This window comes from Cheilinus undulatus, linkage group 11, assembly GCF_018320785.1.
Source record: "Cheilinus undulatus linkage group 11, ASM1832078v1, whole genome shotgun sequence".
Taxonomy (NCBI): domain Eukaryota; kingdom Metazoa; phylum Chordata; class Actinopteri; order Labriformes; family Labridae; genus Cheilinus; species Cheilinus undulatus.
In genome coordinates, this window is record NC_054875.1 from 14272942 (window position 1) to 14294153 (window position 21212).

The 21212-nt window shown below is 44.2% G+C and overlaps 1 protein-coding gene across 1 annotated transcript in view; it reads right to left on the reverse strand.

The window, feature by feature from the left end:
• celsr3 (cadherin, EGF LAG seven-pass G-type receptor 3) overlaps window positions 1-7360 on the reverse strand; it is a 163862-nt gene extending 156502 nt beyond the window's left edge. Inside the window, exon 1 of the mRNA XM_041798985.1 lies at window positions 1798-7360. Coding sequence (XP_041654919.1) covers window positions 1798-7360 — 5563 coding nt within the window. The remainder of the gene's footprint in view (window positions 1-1797) is intronic.
• Window positions 7361-21212: the final 13852 nt, after the last annotated feature.

A 21212-nucleotide genomic window follows, 5' to 3' on the forward strand; every position in this document is an offset into this window, starting at 1 on the left:
AATTCAATTGAGTTTAAATTTCACTTTTATGTGTCAAATATTACACTGTTATTGAACCCAAAACCCAAAATCTCCTGTTGTTTTTTTGCTTATGATACTTATTAGTTTCAAAGACAATACGACTGTCTTGCACTTATTTAGACATAAAATCCTTTGTTGTTATTGTTGACACTGATTCTGTCCCTCCAGCACCAAATCTCTCAATCATTCTCACACTTCTTTCTTTTTTGGCACACTCACAAGGTCTCTAACTCACTTTCCCAGTCTTCACCACCCAAACTCACTCAGTCAATTATCCAAAATAACACCAAAATAAATATGTATAAGGCTCCACTGTCACCAACTAGGCTGCTTTAAAAGCAGTGTAAATAGGGTAGCGGGTCACACACAGTCCCAAGCCAGCACTCCTCCATTAAATCTGACAGAATACAAACACATCACTAACCCAGCCTTCAAAAAAACAGTGCTGCTCTCATTTTTTGCTTCTTTTTCAGTTTCTAGGGCTTTGATCATTGCAAGCAAAGAAGGCTGTAGTGCTTTTCGGAAGCCTCTGGCTTAAAGCAAAAGCCTGAAATACAAACAAAATACAACAAAAAAAATGAGACATCTGAATACGAATTCCATTAAAATCGCCTTATTTCAAAAAGTCAAAACACTTTAAGAGAATAAATGTTGCAAACACTATGAATGATTATAGTCTTATATGATCATGTAACCTAAAACAATCAGACTAAGGCACACTTAAAACATTTACTCAGATACCCATAAGAGGGAATCCTCACTGATGATTTCAACAGGAAGTACCTCACTTAAAGGAAAAATTGACAATCTTTACTGGGCTGCAAGTGACAGTAATTGGCTCTGGTAGTCAGAATGACATGCTTTCCTGTTTCCTCTCCACAGATGGGAGTCTTTGAGTACAAAATCACTATAGCAACATGGACTACACTCAGCCAAGATCACATGCCAATCAAAAAAGGTGTATGATATTGAGAAATCAATCACTACTCCTCTTCCACCTGCAATTTCTGCAATGCCAACCCACAATAGAAATCAATTTCTTGCAGCAGGAACATGCTGATGGGTATGAAAATTTGATATGGAAAACTACTAATAGGGCTAATTATGGTCAGATTTCACATTGATTCAAATCTCTTGCAAATCTCATTAAATCTCTATCTATTAATTTGCATTTTAACTCTCTATGGTATGTAAAATCATGTTTTTCCTTGCACAAAATCCGTACCAGAAATTACAGGATCATATTTTTGTAGAGTCATCTTTTCTCATTCATAACCTCACCTCTTATAAGCTGTTCAGCAACAACCTTAAAGCTCTTACTCTCTCGTACTCTATAGAATTTATAATAAGCTCTGTCAGTCTGAATTCTCAGGCAAAGTACATTTAATTTCTCCCAAGAGCTTTCTCTCTGAGGGGCTTACAAGGATGTCTTAACTACATGCCTCTTTAAGGGGCACATGGATGTGAGACAGAGCTAATAGAGCTTGGCCTATCCTCTAATTTTTCCAGAATCCCAGTTTATCATGCATCCCCACACATGAGGAAACAGCAGGAGAAAAAATAAACCTAATTCCCAAAGCTTAGACAAATGTCATCTCGTCTTATCACACCCCACACTCACTCAAACCTGTAGAGTCAGACTCCTTATCTCCACAGTATTTGTTACAGTGAATAAAGCTAGAGGGGAGACTGAACCGACTGCTCCACACACATACACAGACAAACACTCCCTCCCATCTTTTCCCCCCCTCATTCCTTCCCTTCACGGTCTCTTACCTGTGACGGTGATCAGCATGGGAGCCACCAGCGGCCTGTTGTTATCCAGTTTTCGGCTCAGTCGGATCTCCCCACTGGTGTGATTCAGGAGCAGCAGGTGAAGCTCATTCCCTCTGTCGATGGTGTAGTACAGCCTGTCTGACACATCGGGATCGTGGGCGGGTACTTTCCCAATTACTCCGCTGGGGAAACTGTTGGAGCGGTTGGACACAAAGTTGTTGAAGATGATTTGGAAGTCCTGAAGAGTAGGCTTGTTGTCATTCTGGTCGACCAGTCGGATACGAACAGTAGCTCGGCTGACAAGGGGCGCTGAGGTGGCCTGGACTACGATGACATACTCATTACGGGTTTCATAGTCCAGATCAATGAGAGAAGTGAGCTCCCCAGAAAAAATGTCCATCTGGAAGATCTCAGGGATGTTTCCTTCCACGATTTGGTACATGATCTGAGCATTGGCACCCTCGTCAGGGTCGGTGGCTGTGATCTGGGCAACTACGGAGCCAACAGCACTATTTTCCTTCACTAAAACCTCAAAGTCATCAGCAGGGAAGACTGGGGCATTATCATTCACATCTAGGACTGTCACTTGGATGTGGACAGGGGTTCTCTGAGGGGGCACACCACGATCCACAGCGTAGGCTGTGAGCTCATAGAATGGAACGCTCTCACGATCCAAGCGCCGAACTGTTCTTACAATTCCAGATGTAGGTTCAATAGTAAAGTCCCCGTCTCCATCCTCACCATTTTGGAAGGTGTACTGAACACGACCGTTGGCGTGAGCATCGCGGTCGGTGGCTGAGATTTGGAGGACACTTGTGAAAGGAGGGGCGTCTTCACTCACTGTTCCCTGATATCTAGGGCTGAGGAACTGAGGTGCATTATCGTTCACATCATTCACATTCACTTCAACATAAGTTGTGTCTGATTTCTGTGGTATGCCATTGTCTTTAGCTGTTATAGCCAATGTGTAGGTCATCTGGTCCTCATAGTCGAGCTCCGCCTGGAGGGTTATAGCCCCTGTGGCGCTGTCAATGCGGAACTGTGGGATGTTGTCCTCCAGGAAGTATGTGATCCGAGCGTTTTCACCAACATCATCATCTGTTGCACTGATCACAACTACAGTGCTTCCTGGTGGTCGGTCTTCATTCACACTGACAGAGTAGTGTGCACTCTGGAATACAGGGCGGTGAGTGTTAGCATCAGTGATGTTGATGTGCACCTGACAAGTGTCATGCAGAGTGCGATCTGAAGCTGTGACTGTCAGAACATATCTCCGCTCTTGTTTGTAGTCCAGTGGGAGGGCTAAGGACAGAAGCCCAGCCCCTCCTGCTGTGCTGATGGCGAAGCGATTTCTGGTGTTTCCTCCTGTTATCTGATAAGTCACAGCACTGTTCACATCACGATCTACAGCTGTTACAGTCACTACACTAGTGCCAACTGCCGCATCCTCATTCAGGCGAGCATAGTACTCCTTTTGAAGGAACTCTGGGCGGTTGTCATTAACATCCATCACTGTTATTGTGACACTTGCTGTAGCAGAAAGTGGGGGCATGCCATAATCCCTGGCCTCTACACCGAAGAAGTAGTGCTCCACAGATTCTCGGTCCAGAATAGACTTCACGGTGACCCAGCCTGTTGCAGAGTTAATGATGAATGGCGTGTCAGAGCTGGTGCCAGTTAACCTGTACTCCAGGCGGGCGTTATCACCAGAGTCAGTATCAATGGCCTGAATGTGGAGGATGGAACTACCAACTGGGGCGCTCTCAAGCACAGACGCCTGGAATGGTGTGGAGACAAAGATTGGTGGGTTATCATTGACATCTGTCACTTGAACACTGACAATACCAGTGTTGTTAGAAAGAGGTGGTCGTCCATTGTCCTGTGCACGAACACGGAGCGTGTACTCTCGCTCTGCTTCATAGTCCAAAGGTGCCACAACATGAATCTCCCCTGTGACACTATCGATGGAAAACTGTCCACGGCTGTTACCGCTGATGATGTTATAGTGAACAGCAGCATTGCTGTCCTTGTCTCGATCTGTGGCACTTACTCGAAGAATCTCAGAGTGAGGTCGAACATCCTCTTTCACTGCTACTACATAGCGCTTTTCACTGAACTGTGGCACATTATCATTTTCATCTAGAACAGTGATGAAAACTTTGACAGTAGCAGAGCGAGGCCCTGGCTCCTTCCCCTGGTCGCTGGCCTCCACTTGGAGTGTATAGTGCTCATTTGTTTCCCGGTCCACTGCTCCACGGGTGGTAATAAGGCCAGAGCGAGGGTCAATCTCGAAGGCTGCTCTTGCAATGACAGCTGAGTCCCCCACAAAGCGGTAGCGGATATTGGCATTGGATGGGGAGTCCATATCAGTCGCTCTGAGCTGTAAGATGGGATACCCCTCCTCCACGTTCTCCCTGATCGTCTCCCTGTACTCTGCCTGCTCAAAAATAGGAGAGTGATCATTCCGGTCTGAGACAGTAATGGCCACCATAGTGGTGCCAGAGAGGCGAGAGGCGCCAAAGTCTGTCGCTGTGACCCGGAAGTAGTGCAAGTCCATGTGTTCTCTGTCTAGAATCTGAGTGGTTGTGATGAGGCCTGTGTCAGGGTGGATGTGGAAGTAGTCAGATGATCTGCTGTTCATGAGTGGGGCCATAGAGTAGCTAACCCTTCCGGCATCGCCTGCATCTGGATCTGAGGCTGACATGACAATGACTGAGGTGCCTGGTGGCTGGTTTTCAGCTACTTGGACTTGGAAGTTATACTGGGAGAAATGGGGGTGTCTGTTGGCTGCACGTCTAAAGCGAGGCCATGGCATCAGAATCTTCCTCCCTCGATCTCCATGTGAGGTTTCATCATCTGCTACTATTATCAGCCGCTCCAGACTCCTCTCTCCCCTTGAACTGTGCCTCTCCTCTTCCTCCTCTTCCCCCCTCTCCTCCCCCTCTCCTACCTCGTGGCTTTCATCTCCCTGGCTCTCTTTTCTCCCTCTTTCGCTATGTGTTTTTGTGATGGTGCTGATGCTACTGCCCCTGTCCTGACCCTTCCCTCCCTCTGCCTCTCCCTCCTCAGCTCGGCTTGCCTTTGTTATTCCCCTCTCCCTCTCCCACACCTCCTCCTCCTTTTGCTCCTCTCCCCTTGGTCCTCTCCCTGCCATGAGCCGCGCCTCTCTCTCTCCCACCCCCACCTGTAATTTCCCTCCCCCAACAGCAGCAGCAGCAGCAGCAACAGCGGCGGACCCCTCCATGCCTTCTCCCTCCCTCTCTCCCTCATCCCCCATCTGCTGCCTATCTGAGTGTCTGACACCTTCTAGCTCTAATGGCACTTGCTTACCGGATTTTAATTGCATATGTGCGTGGTCCCCCTGTTCTGTAGCTGAACAGTCTGTGGAGATGCTGTCAGCGCACCCTGCGTGTGCCATCTCTTGCAACGCGCTCTCCCATAGGTCCTGCTGTTCTTTTTGACCATGCCACTGCGACTGCTCTAATCCAGACTCATGACTTTGTCCTTTTATCTCTTTACTAGCCTCGTTTTTATTATTATTACTATTTGTGTTAAATTTGCTCCACAAATAGACACGCTGAGAGTTAAAGGAAGCTGTCCGTGGTGCTGAAATCTTGTCTTGAGGGGAGGAGTGCGTGGAGCCACTTTGCCATGTGGTCAGGTTAACATCCGAGTGTTTTATTACGGTGTGATCACGAGTGAAAAGAAGTGTTTTAATTGCTGCTGCTGAGTGAGACGAGGCTGACACATCACCAGGAAACTTAGCAGGCGAGAAAAGCACTGAGTCACCAGCAGACTCTGTTCCTGAAGTTACTTTTTCAGCAGAGAGACGAGGCGCTTTGGAGAGTTTCACACTTTCTGCGTAAAGACGAGGCGCGCTGGCTCCCGAGGCAGGATATTTTGACTTGATTTCAGGAATTGCGCTTTTCCAAGACAGAAAATGTTGGCCATGCTTCTCTGTTATGCTGGGGGTAAATTGGATGAGGACATTCCTCTGAGCTATGCCTCCCTCCGGGGCCATAAACGCAGCATAACCATCCCCCTTCTCCAAACAAGCAAAGCAACCACCGGGAACCTCCCTACTTTCTCCCCGTGTTGGACTGCCCTGCCCTCTGGTTGCTGGTACTAATTTCCCCTGCTGAAGCTCATTATCAGCCCTACAAGAAAAAGTCAGAATCGGAAAAGCCAAATCATTATCCGGATAATTGGATAAATTAATGTATTTGCTGCTCTGGTTCATCCCTCCCTCTTTTCCCTCCCTTTTCTCATCTACAAGCCTGGAACTGTTACATGTTGCTGTTGAAGCCAAGTCAAGGAGTCCACAGTAATCTAGGTGTGTCCTGATGTTGGGGTTAATCACTGCCCGTGCACTACTTCTCCACCCCTCCCTCTCTTCCTCCTCCTCACCCCCTCTTCTCCCCCTCATGCACCCAGTCAAACTGCTATCATCACCCCCCTCTCTAATGCTGCTCAGATCGATAACATTGTGCCTGCCTAAATGAGAACAATTACCAGCCCTCCTGTCCAAGCTGGATGAGCCCTCATCAGCATCCCGAGCTTTGCTGTTCCTGTGAATTTTATCTGTGAAGTCAGTCTGAGAGGAATAACAGCCTGATAAATGAAGATCCAAATCTGATGTCTTGATGCAGCCTGGTTTGTTGCTGGATTTGAAGGTGTAGTTTGAAGCCTGACAGTGAAGTGAACTGTATCCATAACGAGGGTGAAAGCAACAAGAGAGATAGGTTGGAAATGTGCCAAGAGTGATGTTCCTGGTTTGTTTTTCGTGAATTGACCCGTAAAGACGCCCTGCTGTTAAGGAGCACCATGTAGCTGAGAGCATCCTCACCTCACGAGCCCTCTCCACTCTCCTTTTACCACTTCCGGGTGCCCGGCACAGGCCACAGGCGTGCACAAAGGCTTTAGCGGCGCCACGTTTGGCGAGGTGTGGCCTCGACGCCGGCCACCGTTGCGCGCACACTCTAGTCCTTTGTACTGCCCGTTTTTTCCCGTTTTGAACCGGCGAGGAGGTGAAAGCAGGTGAGGCGGGAGGCGAAACAACGCCCTTCCTCCTCATCCTCACTCTTTCCACTCCCTCTCCTGCGCCGACGCCATCAGAGCTCGACTTGCTCCTTATACCTGGATGGAGAGGAGGAGGAGGAGGAGGAGGAGGAGGTGTTTGTGGAGCCGGGAGGCCGTTTCCACTCCTCCATAACGTCCCTTCTTCTTTAAGTCTCTCCCTCCGTGTCCCATCCCGGTGATATCCTCCCCCTGCACGCTGCACTCCAGAGCATCCTCCACACTGTATCCGCTCTACGGCGCACCTGCTTGGGCGTAGATTCCAGCTGCCCCTCGGCGACTCCCCTGCTCTCTCACACTGGTGCTGCTGAAGCTGCTGGCTCAGTTTACCGGCGTCTCGATAGCAGAGGCCCGGGGTCCACCGGTGGGAAGCCCCTCCTGTATTCCCCGTCCCCGGGGTGAGGGCGAACAAAGGGCCGAGGAGAAGCAGGTGGAGTGCCAGAGAGGAGAGCAGGAGCGGGGTGAAGCCCGGTAGCGGTGCAGCCATTTAGTCTCTTCCTTTCTCTGTCTTCTCCCCTCCTTTCTCCCTCTTCCACCTCTGCCTTTTCTCCCTCTTTTCTCTCTCGTGTGCGTCTTCCCCCTCTCAGTTACTTCCCTCTGTCCCTCGTTCCGGCTAGGTGGCCAATTCCGGGACCGCCGGCACCGCCCGACACCTTCCCCCAGGCTCCCCCGTCTCTCCGTCGGCCTGGAGAGTTGGCATCTACCCGCTGTGGTCCGTGGAGCTGGAGGTCTGAGCGTTAGGAGCAGCGCGGCAGCAGCATCTCTCCTCACGTTCATTCACATCCAACATGGCTCACACACTCACACTGACTGACTGGCTGGGCTGGCTCACACACTACCCTCTGAGTGTATGTTTGTGTGCGCGCGCTCCTCTAGCAGTGCCGGCACAGCCCGGTAGACTCTCCATCCATCCTCACACAGTCACACTCTCTCCTCCTCTCTCCTCTTTCCACCCCTCCCCCTATTGCTCTCTCTCTCTCTCTCTCTCTCTTCATTCCTCTAATGGTCGGCTCCGGTGCGCAGGGCTGTTACACAGCACCCGCGGCGGCAGCCATATCCACAACTGGAATAGGAGGGGGAATAGCCTGTATCTTACACAATCATACCGTCATCACCGTTTCATCTGAAGAATTATCATCCTTAAAATGCCCTGCAGGTTAACCTTTACATGATATTACATAAAAAAACAAAGAGATAGTACAGGTTTCAAGAAATTACGCCTTCTAATGACATTTCATCTTATTAAAAATCAAAAGAAATTGAGCAAAAAATGAGATTTTTCTCGAATTTAGGATAATTAATTCCCATCAACTTAAAAAAATGTGACTCAACATCAAGACTGTCCTAAGATCTACTGTGATAAAATACTTTCTATACGTATCCTGAGATTAACCCCCCATCCCCTCATTACGCACTCCTTTTGGAACCCAGTGTGCCACTTAAAACCTCAGACAACGTTTTAATGTCACCCCTATAAAGCTGGATGATATTATCCAGTGATGTAAGCTCTGATAGTCAGGTTACCTCCAGTAGAAGTGACGTCATCTCCCGTATCACCCATGAGTAATACCCCCCTCTCTCCACATACACGCGCGCACTCCCACTCACTCACTCACAAACATTTCATAGAAATGTCACCTCTCTGACTTTATTGTGAATAATGCTATACTGAAGAACGGGCCACATGTTTTATAGGCCATAATAGCGCCACAGGGATTCATTTATTCGCTGCAGTGCTATAGACTTGGTTTACGTCATCCCAGAGTTACAAGCACAAGTGCGCAATCCAGCCATCATCCCAATTTAACACTAATTTACGCGTGGCTAAATGGACAGATCCATCTCCTGATTCTCGCTGAAAAAAAAAACTATAATGTAAATATATTGGGTATATATTCCCTCCATACACTCACCATCTCTCTATTCAATCCCAGTTTTTAAAGGCGGCTGTGTGGCTTTTCTAATAACACGGAGGGAATTGAATATGATTTCTTCCCGTGGCTTATGGGAGGAGATACACAAGGCGTGCCAGTCGGGGACTCCGTGCATCAGCGCCCAGACAGGCTGAGGACTGGAGCAGCCAAATCTGGGCCTCTGTGTTGCGTGACCGAGCCTGCGCGTGCACACAAGCGCGCGTAATATTACCTCTGAATTACGGGTTCCCTCTACATCCTGTGTGCATGTGTGTGGCTCTGTGTGTGGAGGGGATTCTGTTTTTTTTTTCTCAGGCTGAAAAATCCCAGACCACAAAATGGGATCAGGTTTACAGCAAATTCAAAGAGGAGTCAGACGGATGACTGCGAGGCCAGGTGTCAAGGATAAAAATGGCATCAAAATGATTGCTGGGGATGGTTCTCATATTCATGCATCACTTAATCAAAGGGTTACTGAGTTACCAAAAAAGAATATTTTTGACAGCCATGTTGTCTTACACATCTGTCACAAGAAAGATTTATCAGCTCTCATGGCATGATGGTACACTTTAATGCAGGTAATGATGATTCTACATTCTGTGTTGATCAGAAATGTTTGCTCAAAGCTACATTTGTTTTACCGTCAGTTGCTGAACACTCAAATTTGATCATGCTGATAAAAGAAGCAGCTGAGGAGGATTCTCTCATTCAGCCATTTAATACCAAATCTAACTTTCTTGTTAAAACAAATAAACTAAGAAAAAAGTAAAATCATGGTCCATAGTGTATTTAAGCTGTAAAAAAACATTTTATCTTTAACCTGAGTAATAACCACTCTTGTCAGAGCAACATCAAACAATTCTATTGCTGTAGTTCAATACTGCCTTTTTACAAGTGGAACCCTCTTTACTTAAAACAGACTGACATTTTTAATGGTAATGTTAAAAGTCTGGATGGAACACTGAACTAAACTATTAGGAAAGTAATGTCAGACTTCAGAGCTCAGTTATAATGTGCACAAACGTCAGGATCCCGCTGATACAAGAAACTGTGACAACTCTCATCTAAAAGACCTGAATATTTGCACAAATAGAGACAAAAATGGGTAAGAGTGGCAAAAAAGCCCAGAAGCAGCAAAAGGGGTTAAAAGTGGCAAAAATAGATGACAAGTGGCAAAACTGGGCCAAAACAGCAGAAGTGTGTAAGGCAGGGAAAGAACCAAAAATGGGTAACAATACTTGGCAAACATTGGCAAAATCAGGAAAGATAGGGAAAAATCATTTCATGTAGGCTAAAAAGTGGAAAATTGGCAAAAAACACAAAAAATGGGTTGAAAATGTCAATAAATGTGTCAGAAATGGGTAAAAATGGGTAAAAACTAAGTTCGAGGTTACCAAAAAGTGGCAACAATGAGTGAAAATGGGAGAAAAGAATGGCAAAAATCATATCAAATGTCCAACAAATGTGGCAAAATATCTGTTAATAGTGAAAAATTGATAAAAATGGTTGAAAAGACACAAAATGTTTTAAATGGTGCAAATTGGTCAAAAAGCAGGCAAAATGGGCTAAATTGACAAAAAAGTCTCAAAAAGGGCAAGAAGTTGCTAAAAAAACAGCAAATATTGGTGAAAAAAATGGTCAGTGTCAAAATAATCCAAAATGACAAAAATTCTGGAGAAAAAATGCCAGAATTTGGTGGCAAAGTGGCAAAAATGGTCACAATGTGACTAAACAGGGCTAAAACAGCAAAAAGGTTGTCAGTTAATAATGGCTGAAAAAAAGAAAAAATGGGTCAGAGGTGCTTACAAGGTCAAAATGGAGCAAAAGTTGGTTAAGAGTTAAAAAAAAGTGGCAAAAACAGGTGGAAAAGTAGTAAAGATGCTTAAAAGTAGCATGAATAAATAATTTCTGCTCAAGAACAAAATAATAGCCTTAAGCAAACTTTTCAGTTCCAAAATGAGGAAAGTATTAGCCAGGACAAATGTCAACACCAATGTTGACATCATCAAGAATTACAACTAGGAGGACCCATTCTCTGAGTTTTCAGGGCTCAGCCAATTCTATGGGCAGGGCTGCATAATAATAATAACAAATGCAAGAGATCAGCCAAGAAGACTGATTTTGTGCTGGTTTTGTTGATCATTCACATTCTGGGTGATATTTGTGATTTCAAGGCTCTGGGCAAAGAGCAATGTGAGGCCCTTATACATTTTGCTTACGGCAAAGTTAGTTAAGAAAAATACTGTGAAGCATCTCTTTTCAGTTAACAGAGCCACCAGAAATATGGGGCATACCCAAACAAGAACCAGCAGTATTTGCTCGTTTCCTTAAATGAATAGCAATAAAACTCATGACTACTGCCTACATTTCTGCCTATGCATACTGTGCTGCATGCACTCTTCAATGCAGGCTCACTTATTTTTTTTTAAATCATCACATGTTCACAACACCTAGTCACATCTATACATTAGCACTACTGCACTGCTCCATTTGCTGACCTATCACATTGCTGCTGTCTTGTTATATAGCCTTTGCTTCCACCAGTTCATTGATTCCGTAGTATTCCCAACCCCACCATGACCTCCGAGTCTTTGCAGCTTCATCACCTCTTAATCCGATCAGTCATCAATCAATCAACCTCAGCCTTCACAGCTTAATAAACCTCTTCATCCCATCATCTACAGATGACATCTTCAGCCAGTGCCCCCATCACCAGTGTCTGGACTCCTTTGGGGGGATAGGTCCGGATCTTACTGTCCAGTCTACCTGAGGTGCTGTGGTACTAATCAGCAGGGTTGGCGTAGTTACTCAAAAAAAGTAATCCATTACACATTACTTTACTAGTCTCTTTCTGTGTCACATTCATGTCCGTTTGTGCAACAAATCCAAAGCAACATGTATCTCCTCACATCTAAAGATGTCCTCTCCCTCCTCCATGGACATGAGCTCATGTGTCTGTCAACTGAATCAATGAGTGTTGCATGAGTGCACATTGAAAGGGGACACTCCATTTATTTACTATGTGCTCCTGTTCTATAGGTAGGAGGATTTACTGTAACACAGTAATGATATTATTATTTTACAGTAACGGTCATGTGACTACTAAATTAGCAGCCGTAACAAATTACTTTGTACCATGTTAAATCCAACTCTGCTGATTGAATGACATGCCTATGTTATGTAGGGAGATTACTACTTGACTAGCCCAGTGATGCCTGGCTCTTTCTACCCCTCAGGTTTACATTATTTGGGTGGGGGGGCTCGTGAAGGGCCATGGTCGGTATCATCACCATCATCACTTCCTGGAACTTGCACGTACTTATGTGTCAAAAACATCATCTCATTAGTCTGAACCACCTCCACCACCAGTGTCCAGATTCTAAGGGGAGACAGGTCTTCCAGCCACAACCTTAAATCAGCCTGTCTTCCTGGAGTTTATTTTAGTTTATTCAATCATAAAAGGACAGTGTGCAATGACACTGGTCATTTACAACTAGTAAATGAGAAAATGCTTGCACTAGATTTAGTGAGGCACAGTTTATGCTGTAAAAAATCTCTAAAAATAATTCCATATGATATAAATGTTAAACAATTATTAAACAATTTAATAGTATCATGCAAGACATGCGTGTGACATTTCATACAATACAATGGCATGAAAGTGTGTTTGTGTGTGTGATTGTGTCTCCCAGTCTATTTGGATCCCTGCCTCTGCTTCTTTATTCTCAGAGCTGGTGGAGCTTGGAGCACAGCCATTGAAATCTGGTGCTCCAAAATGCATATCCTCCCTTTCCAAATAAGATTTAAATGGAAAGAACAAGAAAAAACCCTACCCTCCACCTTACCTCACCCTCCCACTCTCCTCCTTTCTCTCCCATCCCTCTATGGTTGCCAGCATCCTCCCTCCAGGTCTGTGCAGAATCACTGGGAGTTTTTGACATATCTCTATCATTCAGACGCCCTGACACGCCTCAGTCACTCAGTCAGTCAGTGTGATTACTGTGAAATGTAGGTTATTGTGGCGCAGCCTGGCTGCGTTAACAGGATTTGGAACGGGTGCGTGTCGGGTGAGCATGAGGACGTCTAGACAGGTTGTGACTAGGCAGTATGTGAGAGACTGTGGTAGAATTACAGTTAACTATACTACCCATTCAGGAATGATAGTTCTGATGTAATAATAGGACTTTTCAGACAAGTAGAGGGAGATTTCTTTTTCGTTGCCACCCATCAAAGAGAGGTCAGTGGTCAAAGTGACCCCTGGGGGTGTAATGGATTTAATGAGTGAAACAAGGGCTCTTCGCTGGATAATAGAGTGTGAGTTCCCTCGGCTGGATGGAGGTCTTTCTTCATGCTGCTCTGCACCCAAAATCTGTGGAAGTGAAATTGAAACAGAACATTGATAGACTGCACCACATTGGGCAATTAAAACAGCTAGACTTTCACATTACTGCTTCAATTTCTCTGATTCTAGCAATTAACAGTAATTGAATTTCATTATTATCGTCTTCTGTGAATGTGAGTTCAGTTAAGCAAAGCCACAGGATATTTAGACCACTCTGACTTAAATGAATGAACATTACAAGAGCACTGATGACACAAAAAAATCTTAGAAAATTTGGACATTGTCTGAAATCTGAAAAAAAAAAAAAACATGCAACAATTAATTATATTATTCACATGCAGTGAAAATGTATTCAAACACAGTTGGCTTTATAGAACAAATCCCAAAGTATGCATGCCATGCCTGACCCATACACATTTATGAACTTGATACTTACTAGCAACATGTTCCAAAAAAGCTGGATCAGGGCAAAAAAAGACCATAAAAGGAACTCTTAAATCACCTGGAACTTCCCTCAGCTTTGTAGGTTACCTGGTACCAGGTGATCGTACCATGATTGGCTCAGTTGTTTACAGAAAACTTTGGTGCAATGCTCTCCACTTTGTGTAAGACAGTATGGGCATCTTGTCAACAATGTTCCTCAACATGCAACCAGGAGGAATTTAGAGATTTCACAGTTTACAGTCTAAAAAAAAGCATCAGACGATTCATAGAATCTGGAGAAAAGTGCACATGAAAGGCAAGTTTGCAAACCAACATTTAATGCCCTTAGCCTTTGATCCTTTAGACAGCACTGCATTAAAAACTGGCATCATTTTGTGGTGAAATAACATGAGCTTGGGAACACCACAATAAACCATTGTCAGTTCACACAACGCTGCTTCTACAAATACAAGTTCAGACTCAACCATGCAAAGCAATGCCATATCTAAATGATATTCAGAAGTGCTGAATATCATTCAAAGATTTTTGAAAATAACGGCCATAGAGTCATCCAGGCGAGGGGAAAAGGAGGAGAAAAATAGACCATCCAGAATGGTATCGGGGCAAATTACAAAAGTCAGTATCTGTGATGGTGTATTGGTGCCCATGGTAAAGGTAACTTGCACATCTGAGCAGGTACCAATACAACAGAGCAACTTGAGACCCAGCAAGGAATTCCCCTTTTATAGTTCAGAAAACAGTATTTTAGCTTACAGAGTGCTGTTAGAAGAAAAGGGGATCTAAAACGGTAGAAAAAAAAAAAAAAATGCTATTGTCCCAAATTTTTTGGAACATGTTGCAGCCATCAGTTTCAGTATGTGTGTATATTTCTAAAAACAAAAAATAAAAATGCAATACAATTTATGACAGGGGTCATAACGTGCATTTGCACAAGGGCCAGATTTAGTCTTGACAGAAACTCTGGGGGTCAGACTTTCCAATAGACAGAAATTAAATAAATATTTTGGTCTGATTGAAATATTATTGTGGTACTTGTATTATCTTTCAAAATGCAGGACATTTTTAGGCATTACCAGTGAGCTCTATCCCTATTATCTATAATGCAGCAGGCCACAGTGAGACAGACCTGACAACAGAGATGGCAGGAGCCCTGAAAATCCCAGAGAATGAGCCCTTCCCAATTGTGATTTAGAACCAGTGTTATCTCATTTTTGACACTTTTCTACCCTTTTTGCCTCTTTAAACCAATTTTTGCAAGATTTTAACCCCTTTTGAATCACTTTTGTAACATATTTCCCCTTTGTGCCATTCTTATCCATTTTTGCCACTTTTCTTCTATTTTTGCCAGTTTTTAACAACTTTTCATTGCATTTTTTTGTAACAATTATTGCCCTTTAAAACCAATTTTTGCCACTTTTAACCCATTTTTGATACTTTTGGCCTCTTTAAACTAAATTTTGTCATTCTTTAACCTTTTTTTAAACACGTTTCCTGCATGTTTTATCCCCTTTGTGCCACTTTTTGCCACTTTTCTTCTATTTTTGCCACTTTTAACCCATTTTTATCACTTTTTTTGCACGATTTTTTGTCATTTGTAACAAATTTTTGACACCTTCTGCCCCGTTTTTTTATTCTTTTACCAACTGATGCCACATGTTGACCTCTGTTCTTCTCACAACTTTTTTTCTGCCAGTTTTTGTCCCTTTCTGCTACTCCACAACCCATTTTCCCATCATCACCCATTTGTGGTACTCTCTGACCCCTTTTCACCACTTTATCTGGCTGCACAAAAATGCTCTAATATTGTGTGTGGCTCTGCACTGGCAGATATTATCATTATAAGGGTCAAAAAAGTGAGGGTTTAAAGCCAGGTGTAACTACTGTTGATCTTTCATGTTATGTTGCCATGGTGACAAAAGTTGTAAACCATGAGTTCTAAACTTTGAGGTTTAGAACAGTGACATCACAGGGCCATGGTTCTGGTTTGGAAAGTCCCTGGTTTAGGAGCTTCAGACCCATCAGTCTACTTTCCAGTCTGTCGAGTTCAGTTTTGCAAATTGTTTGGCTATCGCATTGGTTTTGCGAATTGTTGGATTGCGTTGTTTTTGCGAATTGTTGGATTGCGTTGTTTTTGTACTTGTGTGTGATCTTTTTCTGCATCTTGAGAGCCAGAAACTGATTCAACATGAAGTTTGTCAAGGGGAGTCAAGGACTCTACAGACCCATCAGGACGCTGTTCAACACAACGACCTACGAGCGTGCCATGCAGATCTGCTGGCACCAGCAATCCTTTAAAACAAAGGTCACTGTGGTGGCCGAGTTTTTAAGACTGCAGCAGAAGGGCCAGCTTCCTCCTGAACTCGGTGTGGAGTCAATGACCGATCTGCTTTTGGAGGAGAGCAAGAAGTCCCTGAGAGTCCAGCTGTGGGAGTTCGAGATGGAGGACTTTGACGAGGACGTAAAACCTCTTCTCAAAGTGGTCTGCCAGGTGAATAACAGCATGCAGAGCAGGGATGTGGAGTTCCAAGCCAGAAAACTCCTGGACTCTCCACAAAACATCCCTGCCTCCTACACATGCAAGAAGATCCTCATCCAGGCTCACAAACTTGCCAAAGTCCTGGTGGAGCAGCAGGAGGCCACAGTCATCAAACAGCTAAGCCCATGGGAGGTAGTCCTGGAAGTGGTGCCCAAAGTGCTACAGGCACTTTGGGTGCCTGAAACCACCAACTTCAATGACATGCCCTCCCAGAAGCTTTCTGTGATGGCTGTTAGTGTCACCAAGGCCATACTGGATGAAGTCTCGTCAACACTATCCACCACGCTCTATCGGGCCACCTTCTCCCGGCCTGACAGAGATGCCATGGCCCGCTCTATTGAGAAGAAGGTCCGCCAGCACTACCCAGCTGACACTCTCAGGAAGAAACTTGATACCTTCGATGCTGAGGTGCTTCAAATCATCTTTTATGTTACAGTTGATCACGTGTGTGGTCTGTTTAAGTCACACACGCCCACTGTACAACCTCCAGCCCAGCAACCAGATCCTGCTGCACGGATGCAGTCCCCACAACCTCAGAATGCCTCGCCAGCTGAAAGTCATGACATGTTTTCAGTCCTGTGGGGCGAGGTTGTGGACGAGCAGGCAGGTCTGGAAACCAAATCCAGACCTGAAGAACAAGACTCCACCGCTCTGACGCTGTCACCACAACCTGCTGATACCCTCCCAGCTGAACCTCTGCCCACTGGTTCAGTCCTGGGGGGTGTGGATGTGGCAAAGCAGGCAACCCAAAAACCGGAGGAACCGGACTTCACCGTAATGAACTTCCACCCACTGGTTCAATCTTGGGGGTTGGGGTTGTGGATGAGCAACATATCAAAACCCCAGATCCAGACTTGGTTCCCTTCCCAGGACATCCTGGCTCCGATAAGGATGTGGAAGAAGAGGATTTATCAGGTGAACTAACTGACCAACCTGCTGCTCAGACGCAGTCCCCACAACCTCAAAACGCCACACCAGCTGTACCTCTATCCATGGGCTCAGTCCTGGGGGGGTGAGGTTGTGGTAGAGCAGTCAGGCAAACCAACAGACTCCACTGCTTGGATGCTGTCCCCACGACCTCAAGATGCCCCACCAGCTGAATTCCATGTCATGGATTCAGTCCTGGGGGGTGAGGTTGTGGTCAAGCAGACAAACCAAAGCCCAGAAGTTCCAGACTCCGCTGCTGTGATGCTGTCACCACAACCCGCTGATACCCTCCCAGCTGAACCTGTACTTACTGGTTCAGTCCTGGGGGGTGGGGTTGTGGAGGAGCAGCACAACCAACAACCAGAGGTGAATGTGGCTCCCTCTCCATGGCCTCAATCAGCCGTTTCTGATTAACGTCCTGGCTCCAGTCAGGATGTGACCGAAGAGCCTTCAACAGGCAAACCAGCCAACTCCGCTGCTGTGACGCCATCAGCACAACCTGATAGCCTTCCAGCTGAACCTGTACTCACTTGTTCAGTCCTTGGGGATGGGATTGTGAAGCAGCAGCACAACCAAGCACCAGAACCAAACATGGTTCCATCTCGAGCACTTCCACAAGGTGTTTCTGAAGAACATCCTGGCTCCAGTCAGAAACATCAAATAGAGCCTGCAATAGGCAAACCAGCCAACTCTCCTGCTCTGACGCTGTCACCATAACCTGATACCCTCGCAGCTGAATCTGTACTCACTGGTTCAGCACTAGGGGGTGGGGTTGTGGAGGAGCACCACATCCAAGAACCAGAAGTGAACATGGTTCCATCTCTATGTTCTCCATCAGCTGTTCCTGATTACCATCCTGGCTCCTGTCAGGATGTCCCAACGAGCCTTCAACTGACCTCGCTGCCGTGACCTCATCTCTTTTGGTGGATCAAAAGAAAGAACCCTGTGGTGTTGGCCTGCAAGGCCAAGAAGTAGACTCAACTGATGCGATGCAACCGGAAACCTGATAGATCACCAACCCAGCAGAGGTTCAGATCTGCAGACCTCCCCCTGCTTCAGTGCAGGGGAAGGTCTCAGACTCCGTTTTCCAGCGCCTATTGAGGTGGTTTGGAAACTTATTCCTCTGCTGCTGCCGGTCCAAGACAAAGGACTGAGATTTTTTCTGTTAAATGATTTCAATTTATTGTAAATAAAAATTCAAGTCAAATTGATATTACTGTTTCTGTTGCTGTTTATTTTCATCAGCCAGTTTGGTTTTTAATCTGATATTTGAATATGATTTGATCATTACTGAAAGTGTTGATATACAAATAAAAACAATAAAAGGGAATTTATTTGAAAAGTTTGTTTCATTCAGACCATGAATATGTCTTTTATGCATCAGACAAAGCATCAAATCTCTTAAAAGTTATCTCTGTCTTGTAAGTCTGAAAAGTGAAATACTTCCTAAAAATCAACAACATGACAATGGTTTCTAAAGGAAAGAACTTGTAGGAAACAGGTCAACAACAAGTCCCTGTCATCTTAATTTTAGTTGTATTTTATTTCATCAGTAAAGTCTCATTGAGATAAGGGTCTTGTTTTCTAAAGCTGTATAGTAAAGAGCAGTAAGTTAAAGACAAACAACACGAAATGGCTACAAACCCAGATCAACCAATCCTGAGTCAGAGAGCAGAAACCCATCAGTCGAAGCATCTACAACCTCCTTCTAATCATTTTAATCTACTTTTAAAATGATCTGAAGATACCAGCTGCTCCAGATCTCACTCCTGCTGCAGGAGCAGAGTCCCTGAGACTTATTTTTCCATTTAAAGATCCACATACCAGGATGGACAACAGGGGTTGGTCTGAAGACTGATCCACAGAGTGAAGACTCTCCCTCCAGCACTTTTCAATGAATAAAACTACTCAGCTATTAGGGAAGCAGATAAAATTTAATCTTATAACTAAGGACATGCTGTGTGCTAAGATGCAATCATTTAAACAGGTCAGAAAATCTGAGCATGCAGGATAAGATATGGCTTTAAACTTTATAAACCACAATGGTGTACAGTGCACATTCAGTCAATGAGAGGATACATCAGTATTAAAAGCATCATCGTGTTCAAATAAAGGCATAAAAGTGGCAGCAACATGTTGTTTTTAATGCTGCAAGAAAACCGGCAGAAACAAAAACTCAGCAGCAGTTCTAACTCTTTTATAAGTTGTTGAAACTTAAAAGAAAAAGAATCACTCGTGAATGAATCGACAAAGCATGTGAGGTTTTAAAGGAAGCTACAGTCTCAGTAACATCTGAGATTCAATAACAAACGGCAGGTTCACTAACTTTTTCTATGGTGACAGTTTGTCAAAATAAGAGGCATGGTTTGGTTTAGAAACCACAATCAAGAGGCCATTTTTGCAGCACTTCTGCCAACCTTAACCCTTTTTTCAATATCTAATAAAAATGACAGCAAAGTTCTACAAAAACAGATCAAATGTTAAGCCATTCTCAAACTATTTCAATATTAATTGTTTGTGGAATGGATTTAACTGCTGCAGACATTTGAAGCTTAAGGATACTCTTAAACCAAAAAATCTTCTTTTCTGAATTTAATGATTCCCAGTTGATGATCAGTGATTTATGAGTTTGAATACTGAATATCTTGTTGTTCTGCTGTTCCCAATTAAATACAGGTAGAAAAAGATTTGAAAATCACAATGTTCTGGGTTTATTTTTAGTTTGTATTTTACACAATGTCCCAACCTTTTTGGAAATAGGGTTTGTAAATATCTTGTTCTACTGAGGGAAAACAACTGAGAATTTGTCACGTCTTATGGTAAAAGAGGATGAACTTGACAAAGAATTGCATGTAGAAGTAATGTAAACTAAACAATAGCTTACCTCTCCAATGCCAAATACTTTACAGTATAGAACAAACAAAGACCTGAACCGGCGACAGGCGGAGGGGATTACACAGCATATTTCAAAACCAAAATATTCCCAATCCACATTAAGGGATATAAAGACTACTGTAATCCTTGGGTGCCCTTGAAGGTCTTGGAGCTATTAATAACCGTGTCTATCAGTGCGACTTATATCCAGACAGTATTGAATCCACCAGGGGGAAATTCTACTATGAAGTAATTGTGGTTCCTTTTAGGAAAAACTGTGGTTAATTACAATGAATGGAAACTCTAATAATGTGAAAATGGGAAAACGTGAAGAAGCTCTTTGTTCTTTTAGTAATTTGTCGAGGAATAAATTGACTCCCACTATAAACCTGTGTGATCGAAGCACTGAAATGGTGAGGGCTGACAGAGCCTGACTGAGCTGAGTAACATTGTAGGGACATTCTGTAAAATATTTATGTTTACTAAGGCTGAAATAAAAAAGTACAACAGAATATCAAAACACTGAAACTTTAAGATGGTATGCATGCATAGTATTGCATACATTTTATTTTTACTAAGTTTTGCCACATAAATTAGTTAATTTTGGTTGTTTTTCAAGCTCTCAGAGACACTCAATATTGCAGTAAAGCAACATTGCAAAACAACAGAAATTTGCATGCAATCACACAAAAAAGGGAGGGAAAACAAAATGCATGGCTACACACACATTTAAGGCCTCTGTTCTTCCAGCGGACACAAACATGTTCTACACACCCAGCTACAAATTAAAGTTACAACCTTGAGTGCCTGCAGTGCCCCATATATTTATTCTAATGGGCGTACTAGTTGCAAATTACACCACAGGCCTTGAGACCTTGAAGGATCCACAGTGCATCCTTGAAAACACTTGAATATTAAAAAGGTCTGCTTGTCAAGTAAGGATGTAACAATACCCAAAGGGCAGCTGTGACTCAGTGATGGGGCCGGACGTCTCCCAACAGGAAGGCCAGAGGTTCGATCCCCAGCTCAGACACAAGTTGAGTGTCTCTGAGCCGATTTACTCCCATAGCTGCATCAGTGGCATGAACATGTGTATGGATGTGAGTGCATGGGATAAGCTAATACTACTCTTCACATTTCAGCCTCCACCATCAGTGTGTGACTCAGGTGTGAATGAGTGTAAGTTATTAAATGTAGCCTGCAGTGTAAAAAACACCTTAAGAAGTCAGATGACAAGAAAAGAGCATTTTAGGCCCAATTTACAAATAGGGACAGAGTCAACCACTGATGCAAATACAGATAA